Source organism: Nannobrachium achirus (assembly GCF_963921795.1).
Source record: "Nannobrachium achirus genome assembly, chromosome: 2".
Lineage (NCBI taxonomy): Eukaryota > Metazoa > Chordata > Actinopteri > Myctophiformes > Myctophidae > Nannobrachium > Nannobrachium achirus.
Window position 1 is genome coordinate 35,985,971 of NC_137811.1, and position 14,149 is coordinate 36,000,119.

General features: G+C 44.5%; 1 protein-coding gene across 2 annotated transcripts in view; it reads left to right on the forward strand.

Annotated features, from left to right (window-relative positions):
- mef2d (myocyte enhancer factor 2d) overlaps positions 1-14,149 on the forward strand; it is a gene marked incomplete at its 3' end in the record, with an annotated part of 46,110 nt that overhangs the window by 11,025 nt on the left and 20,936 nt on the right. Inside the window, exons 3-6 of one of the 2 annotated variants that reach the window (XM_080752935.1) lie at positions 5,521-5,655; positions 5,866-6,003; positions 11,873-12,086; positions 13,743-13,796. In XM_080752935.1, the coding sequence (XP_080609061.1) occupies positions 5,521-5,655; positions 5,866-6,003; positions 11,873-12,086; positions 13,743-13,796 (541 nt within the window). The remainder of the gene's footprint in view (positions 1-5,520; positions 5,656-5,865; positions 6,004-11,872; positions 12,087-13,742; positions 13,797-14,149) is intronic. The other variant, XM_080752936.1, reaches the window with a different exon arrangement.

The window sequence follows — 14,149 nt, forward strand, 5'->3', positions numbered from 1 at the left end:
TTTATAAAAAAAGAAGTGCTGTATCTCAGATGACAATATGTTTTTCTGATCATTCTCTCCAAAATATAATGCCCCTCCACACCTCCACACTATGGATGTGCAGAGGAGCGCTATATTTTGGGATGACGGATCTTCAGGTGGCTTATTAAGTTTGACACTGAACGATCGTGTCTTGCTCCCTCCTTGCATGACAGAAGCAGAACATTGCAAATGGCAAATTTGTCACTTTCAGAGACGTTTGAATAATTCCACACCGCAGAGGCGCAGACATTGTCTCCTGTAGGTAGATTAACACAAGCTGTTTTCCCATCAGCGCATCAACACGTGTGTGGTACTGTACTTAACGTCTTCAGCCACTGTTAGCTAACACCAACACATGTTTGAATTACACGGCAGTGGATGCATAAGAATTGAATGAGGATGTGGGGCTGTCTCCATTTACCATTCATGCCTATAAAGCTTGTCTTTCAGTTGACACGCTTTGTTTTTGCAGTGTGTGTGTGTGTGTGTGTGTGTGTGTGTGTGTGTGTGTGTGTGTGTGTGTGTGTGTGTGTGTGTGTGTGTGTGTGTGTGTGTGTGTGTGTGTGTGTGTGAGCAGCAGGTATAGGAGTTCAGAGGTTTTGTTCAAGGGAACTTCAGCAGGACTGTTTGTGTTTTTTGGGGACCTAACTGGTGATCTTTATTGACTGGACATTTTAACCAAACACTGTAGTTCACCCCTTAACATCCACATCTACACAATAAAACCCTCAGTGTTAATTTAACATTTAACATAACGTAGCTTCTCACACATAAATGATCACTGAGGATTTGTCTGTGTATACAAGACGGATGAGAATGGATGACGAGGGACAGACGGATGCCCTTCCAGGGCCCACATTCCATCAGCTGAGACCATGTGGTATGTGGCAGGGATACGACTGGAAATGGTTTCCCAGGATAGCAGTGTTTTCTTTTGTTTTAATAAACACAAATACCAATTCTTCTGTAATGGAATTACTATTTCCCAGTTTTCTTTTTCTTTCATTTTTTCCCTTCCTCTGAATCCATCCCTTTAATCGTCCATCCGCTTGCTTGCTTGCTTGCATGCATCCAGACCGCACCGCCCCAGGTGACATTGTTCCGTGCGCAGCCACAGACAAAAAGCCAAGTTGACTTCCCCTCCCTCGACAGCCTCTCCACGGCAGTCAGCCCACAGCCATCGCGGGGCAGCGAGAGACGCGCTAACGGCCCGCTCCATTATACAACACACATGGGGGCATGCGGCCCTCATCGGCCCAGTCGTCCCCCATCTCTGCTGCATGCTCTGTAGCAGCCGTGGCTGTCGTGCGGCGCAGGGCTTCGCCGCAGAGACACGACAGTGGTGGTCGGGCGCTCTCCTGCAGGAACGCCCGGGGGCTTTTCAAAGGTCCTGAATACCACTATCCGCAAATGGGACATGACGTGGCGTTACGTTTTGCGCCCCTTGTTGTGCAGACGAGTGCAGGCCTTGCAAAGGGCCGCAATTCGCTATCGCATTCACCGTGAATCTGTGTCCTCCATCTAAAGCCGTAACACACAGACAGACTGAGACACACATATTCTGTGCACATGTACGCACACCTCGTTGCAGAGAATGAGTGACAGACAGAAAGGACAGAATGAGAAAAAGAGAGAGTGAGAAAAAGAGAGGGAGAGTGGGAGAGGATAGGGGGAGGGGACTCGAGAGGAAAGAAAATAGGATGGGAAAGCTCTGGGAATAGGTCAAGAGAGAGCAGGGCAAAAGAGGACAGAGAGAGAGGGAGACAGAGAGAGAGAGAGAGAGAGAGAGAGAGAGAGTGATGGGAAAGACGGCGAAATGACAGGAGAGGAGGGGGAGGAGGAAGTGAGTGACCTATGAGCAAAGAGAGAATCGGCGCGTATGATGAGCAAATTACACAGAAGAAGAAGGCGAAGAAAGCAAAAGTGGGCAAAATGCCAGAAGATGAGAACGAGTTGGAGACTCTGCCAATATTTGTGAACCATTAAGCTACGGGTAAAGATGTTGGAGGAGGCGGCACTTGAGGGATGAGGGATGACGACGTTCAGGTTCAGAACGAGAGAGGTTAAGAACGAGAGATGAGAACGAGAGAGGTTGAGAACGAGGGAGGGAACAGAAGTGCAGGCGGCGATATAAAGAGAGAGAGAGAGATATGAAGGGAGAGAGATAGAAAGAGTGGTGGAAAAGAGAGTGGGAGAGAGAGAGAGAGGCTGAGAGCGGGAGATGAGGGTGAGCGAGCGAGCCAGAGGGGGAGGGGCGGGCCTGTCAGCAGCCCAGCCAGTCACAGGCCGGCATGGCGCTCTGCAGGGGAATCTTACCCTGGCAACACAATAGAGCGGCCGGCGCACTGGAAAGAGTGGCTACCAGCAGGGGAGAGGAGTGGAGGGACAGGTGGACAGATGGAGCAGACCAAGAGACAAGCTGATCAGCGGACGGGAGAGGCTGTGTGCGTGTGCGTGTGCGTGCGCGTGCGTGCGTGTGTGTGAGAGAGAGAGAGAGAGAATGCACGCATTTGTGATAGAATGAGCGAGAAGGAGACAGAGGGAGAAAGAGTTTGAGAAAGAAGGCTGTATCATTATAATGTCAAAATGTGAGTGTGTGCGTGCGTGTGCCGTGTGTATGTGTGTGTGTATGAATAGCCCTGCTGAGGTCTTTGATTGTCAGGACAGTTTTTTATGCCGGCAGCTGTGCGCCACGACCTTCTGTGGCGCACGGCCATGCCTCGATCACGTCTCCAGCACTCACACACCGTTGTCACACTTTGTCGTCAAATTGAACGTTGTACTTTTCTTTTTCACAACAAAATAGGCAGGCAGGCAGACACACAGACACCAAACAATGTGTCTCCGATTAAGAACTAACAATATGGGAGCTGAAGAATTGAGGCAACTCCAACAAATCACATTTGCACATCACGCAAATGCACTGAATTGTGTTGGTATGGATGGACCCATGTTGGTACAAATCATAATAACAGCTTCACATATTATGAGATTAATATCAGGGAGTGATATTGTTATGAAAACAGAAGCACTCTTTACCCCTGATCTCAAAGTTATATATCATTGTCTTATCGTTAGGGGTGTACCATTATGAAACCCAATTTGAAATTGGGACATATGAGCCCTAGTTACAGTTTGTACAACAGAAACCGTTTCGTGTGTGTGTGTGTGTGTGTGTGTGTGTGTGTGTGTGTGTGTGTGTGTGTGTGTGTGTGTGTGTGTGTGTGTGTGTGTGTGTGTGTGTGTGTGTGTGTGTGTGTGTGTGTGTGTGTGTGTGTGTGTGTGTGTGTGTGTGTGTGTGTGTGTGTGTGTGTATGTGTCTGCATATGTTGTGTCTAGGGGTCTGCTAGTGCTACCCAAATCACGTGGTCCTGACAATGCATCTAACGAAGTAGGACACAGCCGAGCTAACCATTGTAAAGCAGCACCTGTGTGCGCGCGCGCGTGTGTGTGTGTGTGTGTGTGTGTGTGTGTGTGTGTGTGTGTGTGTGTGTGTGTGTGTGTGTGTGTGTGTGTGTGTGTGTGTGTGTGTGTGTGTGTGTGTGTGTGTGTGTGTGTGTGTGTGTGTGTGTGTGTGTGTGTGTGTGTGTGTGTGTGTGTGTGTGTGTGTGTGTGTGTGTCCCTCTCTGAGGCAGCAGGCAAGAGACGAGGGCAGGTCAGGCATACAGTATATCGCAATCTAACCAAAGCCGTCATATGTGTTTTAAATTGGGCCATAACATGATATAACATGAGCATCTCTATGTCTGTGGACACGTGAGTCTAAGCAAAGCATTCTGTGAAAGAAACAGTAAGCAAGTGTTAATACTACTCTGCTTATGATTTAATCTTAGTTAATCTATCTGGAAGTTAATCTTCATTAATAATGTAATTAATTTGTTCAAGTTTCTTGATTTTAAACCAAAGCATGGATTTGGAGAATAGGTACACGACTACCTACTGTATTATCCTCATCTGCCTTAATAATTAACAAGTAGTTTACCAAAACATGAAGAATTAAGCTTCCTCAAGGTCGTTTTGCAGGTACTGTATACTTCTCCCACATCTGCAGGTTCAATTGCATGTGCTTGAGTCATCCCCACTTAGCAGTGATGGTCCATAGCATGTGGCCTTGAACATGTACTTATCCTTTAATCCGACCTCCATTCATTACGGCACTACCATGCACATCCCACACTTCAAATGTGAATTTATAAAAAGGAAATGTGGGGTCCACTGTTACATTTTGAATGTTATAATCAGCAGGCTTTGTTGCTTCACATTCCACATTTGATCTTATTGAAAGATTTCAAGGCAATAGCACTTTACTTCATGGACAAATGAGCTGACACACTCCACCTAAAACCATGACATTTTAGTCCGATGTAATGGATAAAAGCTGAAACACATAATATATAGGGATATATGTAGGGGCTCCGTAGGACTTTCTTTTCATCCATCAAGTCATTGCTTACTGTGTCTGAAGTGAATACGCAGACCACAGAAGACTCACCAGCTCAAGTTTAAGATCCATTTTGCTGGAAGGATCTGTCTGCTTGGCTGTGTGGTCAAGAGCCCACCAAGCAAAGCTACTTAACGGCTAAATCTTGTTTGCCAGAATCCGCTCAAAATAAGAGCCTCTCTGTTGTGCTTGAAGGCTGATGTCTCCTTGGTTGCATGTCGGTGGCGCACACCGAAAACATCTGATCTGCAAGCTCTCAACGTTGTGTGAGCTTGTAGAGCTGTTGTCAGTGCCACGACACCTGTGCTCGTATAACTCAGGGATGAGAGAGCGCCAAAGCTGAGAACCTGACTGCTGTTAGCTGAGGTGCTAACACCTCCACCCGCCTCTGTCTCACCCTTTACCCTTTATACTTCGCCTCAGCCACTCTCCTCGCGTGAAGCTTCACACCAATTACCAGCGCCGTTGATTAGTTGATGTGTGGCAAAATGTGAGGAATCCGTGTACCGCAGCAGAATGCACTTTCCCAGACTTCGTTCTTTTCAAAGAAAAATAGAATACTCTCCCTGGCTGGAATTGGAATCAATAGGTTACTTCACCCTTTTAATAGTCTACTTCCTGAGAGTGCCTGCTGTGCAACCGGAGCAGATTCTGTGGGAAGAACATGCTTTGATGTTTGGTTGTAGATGTTATCGAGAGTGAACTCACAGATCGATGCAGGATTGAGAGTTCATGTTTTGTATCCCTTCGGCCTTTCCTTGTCTTGCTTGGATGAGCTGCTAAAAACATTTCTTGGGGGCAGTCTAGTGTCTCACCACCATTAGAGGAAACGTCTTCAGTTCTCATTCATTGAATAGCGGGCGTATATTAGCAGTATTGGTGCAAAGAGTTGAAAATGGTCATCCGTGTGTCACAAAAGGTGTTTGAGAAATGACCATGTTACACGCATTTTCCCCAAAAGGTGACTGACAAAGAAGATGCTCTCCATAGAAGCGTTTAAAAAATGAAATGTAAACAACTGCGTCTTTCCCTCCTCTACTCTTCCTGACCACTTTTAGACGTTGCGAAAGAAAGGCTTTAACGGCTGCAACAGCCCTGAGCCCGACGGCGATGACTCCATTGACCAAAGCCCGCTTAACGACGACAAGTACCGCAAGAATGATGACCTGGACATCCTCTTCAAACGCTATGGCGTGAGTACCACCACACTTTATCACTTTTTATCTAACCCACCCTTTCTCTTCTCTCTATCTTTCTCTCCCCCCTACCCCCCACCCCCCCTCTCTCTCTCTCTACTCTCTCTCTCTTGCTCGCTCGCTCTCTCTCCCTCTTTCTTATCTGTCTCTCTCTCTCTTTCCCTATCTCTCTCTCTCCCCCCCTGTCCTCTGTCTTTGGGAACGAAGGCTCTGAACAAGAAAGAGCACCGGGACTCTGAGAGCCCAGACCCAGAGGAGCCCTTCTCCCTCACCCCCCGCACTGAGGAGAAATACAAAAAAATTGACGAGGAGTTTGATAAAATGATGCAGAACTATAGGCTGTCAGTGAGTACTGTCCACTGTGTAACCCCCACCCATCCCCATCCCCTTTTGAAACTTTGCTGTTGAACAGACAAACCGGCCATGGCACGTGCTGGCCCGCCATGGGTTTGTGCCTGATTTATGTTTAGTTGCGAAAATTGCAGATCTATGAGCTCACAACGCATCCCGATGGGTAGTGAGCTTGTAGATCTGCTATTTTCAGCGCTGGAACACGGCGTGCAACCAAGTATGAATCAGGCATTTTAGTGATTGCTGACGGTGGCACTGACTACTCACAGAGCACCTGCCTTTCACCACTGCTCACCCTCACCTCCCTGGCTTCACCTCTCACCCTCCACCCTCACCCATCCACCCTGTACCCATCGCCCGGTGTGTCTCGCCCCGAGGACAGTGCGGCGGGGCAGAGAGCCTTGAGACTTACTATGATTGGAGGTTATTTTATTAGGTTGTTCTTATTCCAATTCAGCGTTGTGAAACTGTCAGCAGGTCATAATGGAGATCATAGATGAGGAATACATTTCGGGGGTAAAACAGCCATACTTAGTAAAGATCCTTTCACACCGGGGAGGGATATTTGTGATTTGTTTCTTTTTTTTCTTCTTCTTTTTTTCGGAACAAGATTGATTTCTTTTATGGCATATAAAGGCATCGACCTGTATCAACTATTTGAATAAGTAGTTTTGATATGAAATACTTGCTGGAGATTCTAATATTTTGTATTCGTCATGCCCATGGCATGACTGGAGAAACAATCAAATGCAAACTGGTGGCTGACCATCGAATGTGCTTTTCATAGCACATATGCCATTAAATTAAACGCTTTTAACACCTCACAGATCCATTCCACACTAGATTGTGTTGTATATTATATTCCTGACATTATCTAGGAAATGTAGAAGAATGTGCATTTGCAAGCTAGCCATTTATTAAATGTGTCGTTAGGGAGGGCGTTCTACTGTACTCCCTATAGTGTCAGTGCTGCTACCCAGGATCAGTGTACTGTACTTCTGATATTATCCAGGTCTGTCTTCTGGCTGGCACCAGGCCAAGCTCCTTTTACTTCTCCTCTCCTGTGCCAATAACTCTGCGATTCATTTTTTCATCAGTGCTCAGCCATGCCATTAATGTCACTTTAATGAGTTGCATCAATTTACAACCCCACTTCCTGTTTCTCTGCTCCTGTGACGGGTCAGTTGGCACAGAATACCATCCTGCTGGGCCCACCACACCTAACCTATGTCAAGGGTTCCGGAACCCTCCCATGCCAAAGACCCCAAATGGCCATACTGTAGCTACTGGCTGAAGCCCCTTTATTTGCGAAATGGCTTTGAAATAATAATACAAATAAAAATAAATAGCTCCCGACAAGCAGGTTGGTACCTTTCGTGGTTTCCTCTGCCTTTGGTGTGTGGGTGAGTGTGTGTGCGAATAGGTGAATGTAAGATCGGCTTAAGGCCGGAGACAATGATTCCCGAACTCCCCGAACTCGCTCATATGTATCCGGCAAGGTAACACGAAGCATGAATTGTAACATGCACACACAGTATTTCACAAAGGCCTCAGAAGCTTTTATTATCCAATATGATTACTGAACGTAGAACCACTCACCCACATCAAAGTAACCCTCTCAGAGAAAAGGCGCTGCATCTAAATTCAATCACTTCAGTGGATACTGCTTATCCTGTGTTTGACCTAGGCTTTATCAGCCCTCTGTGCTGCTTGTGTGGTGAGCTGAAATAGCTCTTAAAAGCATTTATGAGAAGAAAGGCACAGCAGAAGGAGAATAGAATTCAATCTGCCACCCCTGGAGACCCACGGCCCCATATCGCTAGTCAATTGGAAGGTAGTTTAGCTCTGCCAGTGGTGAGCTGTGCCGTCCCCCCAGACAGCCCTTGCCCGGCACACCTTTCATAGAACACTGGTAACACCCCCTACCCACCCCCATGCCCACGCTGCCTCCCCTTCACTCAGCATCATAATCCCCAGCATGACAGCTAGGGGCTGGGATATACACGCTTAATCCCACTTGTACTCAAATATCTCTTGAGGTAGACAGAGAGACAGACAGACAGACAGACAGACAGACAGACAGACAGACAGACAGACAGACAGACAGACAGACAGACAGACAGACAAAGAGAGAGAGGGAGTAGCTGGAAAGGATAATTATTAAGAGCCATGTCTAGAAGAGGGTCTGTGTATGTCTGTCTGGTTGTCTGTCTGTATGTCAGCGGCTAATCGCAGTAACGCTGGACCGATAAGCACCCAATTTCTTGTGCACCCTGGCACCCTTTAATTTCATCCCCCCCCCCCCCCCCCCTTTTTAGAACTTTCATTTTATAGAAAGAAAGACAATGACAGTTGGAATGGGCTGAAACTGGGCTGTCAGTTGAGGCTCTCAGCTAAAGCTAAAGTAAATAGTTTTACTTTTCTTACTTACCAACTTCATTATTTTTGGGACCATGTCCCCTGGAGACCCCTGAGACCTCTTATAATGTCATTGTATAAAATGGCAGAAATATATCTTTGACAATGATATAATAAGGCTTATTTTTAAAATTTCTGTAGGGAAATAAAAGGGGGAACACAACTTTCTACAAATGTATGATTTGTATTTAACAACAAAACCGTTAGATTTGAAACTATAGTATATCAAGGACCTGTAAAGATCACCCTGATCTGATGTTCTTAAAGAATAATATAATAAATACATATTTACATTGCATCTACATTCAAATCCTAGCAGAATATGATGAGACATTCCTAAAGTTGTAAAGGAAAAAAAAGGAAAAACTTTCAAAGGTTTTCAGGACAAGAGGGAGAGGAGGAAAACTAGGCCATGAGTTTAATTCATTCTGATATACCCTCGCATCTACAGTGGGAAACACGCCCATGTAGAAAGAAACTCCACCAGGGGAAAATAGGTTAGCATTGTCTCCCCTCTTTTTGTTCTGCTCCTCAATACAGGAACAGCTCCTTGTCAATTATTTACCCTTCTCCTTAAGGTCCTCGACCTCTGTGTTCATTTGACTGTCAGCACGCAATTAACCTTGCATCTGCTATCGGGAGCATCTTTGTTAAATGCACTTTTGAGTGAATCGCGACCAGTCCGTCACTGTCCGTGCGCAATGTGTTAGAATTTGAAGCGGTGTTCAATGCTAATGGTACAAGCAGAGCAGAAAGGGGGACAAAACAAAAAACTGTTTTTAAAAACTCTGATGATTTGGTGATAAACAGGAGCTATAGTAAAATGGCACGGCTGCCCAATGATTTGAGGCGATCAGTTAACTGGAGGGTCACAGGTTTTCTTTGTGCATTCCCAGTCAAAGTGTCCTTTAAGATTAGTACCGCAACTGTAAACGTAGTGGGCTGTACATTTACCCCCAATCCTGTCCTTCCTAGTGCTATAGGCATTAAAACATCTCCGTCCACCCGGCACTAACACGCACCCCTCGCTCCCTCCATCATGACCATCCATCCATTTCTCCACCCATTCTCTGCTTGGCCAGTGTGCAGTGGTGCAGTGCTTTAACCTGTTCTATTCACCTGCCCAGGTCACTACGCAGTAAAAATACCCAGTGTTAATTTAACTCTTCGACTTTAAAAAATGGAACCAAATAGACCCTTATGATATCTTTCTTTCTTTCTTTCTTTCTTTCTTTCTACTGCGCTCTCCTGTTAGTTTCCTGAGACCCAACAAACAGACAAACAACGTTATGGAAAGTGTTAATGTTGTCTGTCCTTATACCTCTCCCTTTTACAGACAACAATGATACGATACTGGCAAAAAAAAGGATACCGTACAAAGCAGAATGTCACCCCTTTCTATTCCGCTCAGTCTCTCTCTTTCCCCTCCCTTTGTCCCTCATTTTCCCTTTGCCCCCCCCCCCCTTCCTTTTTTTTTGTTGAAAAAAAGTTATAACACAGAAGGAAGGAGGCAACAATCAAGGGCAGAATAGTCTGTCTTCGTCTCATTTAAACTGGGTTCTAGCCTAGGCAGTACAGTACGGCGCAGTACAGAGTGGTACTGGCCCACATTCTATATATAGAAGTCCTTCTTTCTGCCTGAACCGGAACAGGGTGAAATGGGTCAGAGGCGGGCAGAACACCGGACAACCCCGGGGTCCTTTCCTCTCCCGCGCATATCCCACTACCCTGGGATGGGCAGTCAGCTGCTAGCTAGAGGCATTGATTCAGAACCTGTAATCACACTTTGAGAAAACTTTCATTCGACCTTTGGGCAATTCTCTAGAGTTGAGGATGAATAGATGCAGTAGGCCGGGGGTGGCATTGGATGTTGGGGTTCCGTTTCACTGGGCAAGCACTCTATCCTAGTTTGAAGGTAACATCTTGTTTACTCGCACAAGTAAAGTCACGATTTGTACATAAACATCCTCTGTGAGAGGAAAAGGATTTACCAAAATGGACAAGTCCATTTGAGTCCATATTTATGCTCTCAAAGTTAAATTATCATTGAGGATTTTATTGCGTAAGATTTAATTTCCTCCTTTTACCCAAACTCTTGCTATGATGGGGTTGGCAGGGGGAGGTGTGATGTACCGTAACTGTAACATAAAATACTCAGTGAGAAACATCATCAGTAACCAAATGCAATAACCAGCCCTGTTGCACTGCTGCTGTGATTGGGTTTTAACCTGGCATGGGATGTGAAGACACCATAGCTTCTTGAACTCGCCACCAAGTCACTTTGCATGCTAATACTAAGCAAGGCAACACTTGTGTGTTTGTTTATACCTATGTATACAGTATATACAGCTATATACTGTATGTATGAGAGGGTGTTACTGTGAGCTTTTGTGTAAGAGTGTATTTGAAGAGTTACGCTCCAAAATGTGTATATCCCTGTTGGGGGAAATACTCCAGTCAATCAATGAAAGTCAACCAAGAGGTTACAATAACCATCACCCTTAATAGTAAGGGAACTAAATCCTTACCAAGAAATGTCTTCACCAATGTGTTTCTAAAGGTATGTAATAATATGTACCAAAAGTTTGAAATTCAACTCCCGGGGGAAACCTCATTAAAAGCTGCTCTAAGTTTGTGTCCCATTAACTTTACCATACAAGAAAAAAATACAAAAAAATAAATCTGCGACGACAAAACTGGAGTCATCCCTTTTCACAGTTTTGTGAGAGCTGTTTTTAGCCCAAGGAATGTTTTTAATGCAAAACAAATGCTTGCAATGGATTCAGAATCATGAAAAACCCCTAGTTTGACCCCTCACATGCTACTTAAAGCAGATTTATTTTTTGTATTATTTTTTTTCTTAGGGTTTAGTATGAGGTTTCCCCTGGGAGTTAAATTTCAAACTTTTGGTACATATTATTACACACCTTTAGAAACACATTGGTGAAGACATTTCTTTGTAACGATTTAGTTCCCAGGTTTTCTTATGTTTACCTTACTATACATACAAATAAGCAAGTTAAAGGAGCTATAGTCAACTTTTTCATTGTAGGGCCGACACTTTGTTTACATACAAAGGGTCGGTCTGACAATGGCCAAAATGATTATTTTATCATTATTTTACGCTTTTTGTGGTCATTTTTGAATAGAAACACATGAAGCTTATATTTTTATAAAATATTTTCAAAACATTATTTTTATTTTAGCATCCGTTTTTCAAGAAAAAGTTGACTATAGCTCCTTTAATTTCATCAATTATATTTTCATATATTTCATTTTGGAGTGACAACTTTTCAATCAAGGACTGAATGTGTTATTTGATGAGCAAGCTTGCCTGGGTGAACATCTTAATTTGTTTGCACGGCTTGTTGGTCGAACGTGAAACTGAGGATGTGGGAGTGATCTAAGCCCCCCGCCATCTTCCTGTTTCTCCTCTCTCTGCCAGTCTGCCGTCCCACAGCCCACCTTCTCTATGCCAGTCACGGTGCCAGTGTCCAATCACAACCTCCAGTTCAGCAACAACCCGGGCGGCGCCCTGGTCACCACCGCCTCCTTCGTCACCTCCACCCTCACAGACCCCCGCCTCCTATCGCCCCAGCAGCCCACGCTGCAGAGGAACAGCGTGTCGCCAGGGTTACCGCAGAGGCCGGCCAGCGCAGGTGAGACGACACAGCGAGGCTTGTTGTTTTCTTATGAAGTGTAGCTGTTATAACCAGAGCTATTAAACCCGTTTAAGACCCGAGGCCGATTCTACAAATGTCTTCTAAATTATTCTGGGGGGTCCCCAGATGATTAAAAAATAGCAGTGCCACGCTGCGAGCTTGTATATCTGCTATTTTTGAAAAAGTTGTGAAAATGTGTGCAAATCTTTGAATATTATGTATTTTCAAAGCGAACGTTTGTAACTCAAATTTTGCTTCTGGGTGGTCCCTGGAACTAAATATTTTGAGATGGGGGTCCGTGGCCAAATACATATCATTTTGGCGGTCCTTCACATGAAAAGGTTTGAGCACCACTGACATAGTAGTCCCTCAAGAACAGACTAACTGAGCTCCAGTTAAGTGAAAAGGACCTTTTCTTTGACGATGGCTGGCCAGATTGCTGACAGAAACATAGGGTTTTTCCAAAAACCTTAGAAGGATTCAAAAGACACTTATGGAATCGGGTCAAAATTCGAATTTTCACAATTTTTCAAAAATAGCAGATCTACAAGCTCGCAGCGCGGCACTCGGTGCCGCGCTGTGAGCTTGTATATCTGCTATTTTTCAATAGTTAAAGCATAAAATAATGATACACAAAATGTGTACCCGTTCTAAAATGGGTTAATGTGTAACGCTGTTTTCTCACTCAACAGTAAACAAACCCACATACAGTTTAAGTGTATAGAGAGGGTATCTGCACATTACTAAATTGACAATTTAAGGACTTTTTTAATACCTCTAAAATGGCTAATTAAACATTGGCCAAATTGTCAAATATTAGAGGCAGAAATTGTGAAAATAGACGATCTACATGCTCACAATGCCTCGCAACTACTGCCTCTTGCGCAGAAAACCAATCATCAACTCTCTGACTAAAGGGATTTGTGCCCCATTTTTATTTTTTTATTTTTTGTCTCACACAAGGTTACTTATGAAGCTTTGTCCCGACAAACATAATCTCATTGTAAGCCAGAATTAGGTGATGTAACACATGGTCATACAACAAACGAATTACAGTGTTTGTCATAGCACACCATGCTCCAAGTTCTTTTTTTTTACTACTTCTGGTAAACAACAGGGAGGTTTTCCATGTTTAGGTTAAGTTTTTAACCATTCCCCAATGACCACAATTATCTGCCCTGTAAAAAGTGTCCCTTGTGCGGAAACACTGAATTCCTATCAGATGCAGGGATGCTGTTGTGTGGCTGACCCAACAAACAAACAAATACATTTCAGATTTGCTCATTGTGGGAGTGGGTTCATAGAAACCATTTAAAAAAAACATTCAACATCCAGAATTTGAAAAATGTGAAATCACTTGAGGTAATTTACACCTAATCCCTATTTTCATACTTAATCCCAGCGAAAATAGCCGATCTACAAGCTCACAAGACATCATGACAGAAGAACGCGTTCTGTCATAACGCCTGTCATGTTAGCTATTTTTGAAAATGTTTCTGTAAACAAGCACCAGGATAAAACCAAAGTTTTCAACTTCTTATATAATACTACTTTGACAGACGTACACCTACAATTATCACTAAGGACAAAATAAAAGAAGAAACACAATGATTTAGTTTTTCACCATGGTGTGTCTTTCTCGCCCTCTCTCAGGTGCTCTTTTAGGAGATATGGGAAACTCAAACGGAGCGTGCCCAAGTCCAGTTGGTGAGTAAACTCAGTCTGTCGTCAGCTGCTTTTCGGCTGTGTTCAATTGTTAGGATTGCTTGCACGCAGCCGCACATTTTAGTCTGTGAATAAAGATGTTTCGTAGGTTAGCTTTGGTACTCCATGCGTTAACTGGATGTGTAATGGTTGCCACTTGGAGTCTATACCTCAATGGACGGGTATTCTGTTTAGGAGGCAGAATGCCTCGTGTGTGGCAACAGGCTGTCACATGCACATGCGTATATGGGCACAGAAACCCACTGGCATGTGCGCGCAGCCGCGCAAACACACACACACACGCACACACACACACACACACACACACACACACACACGCACACACACACACACAC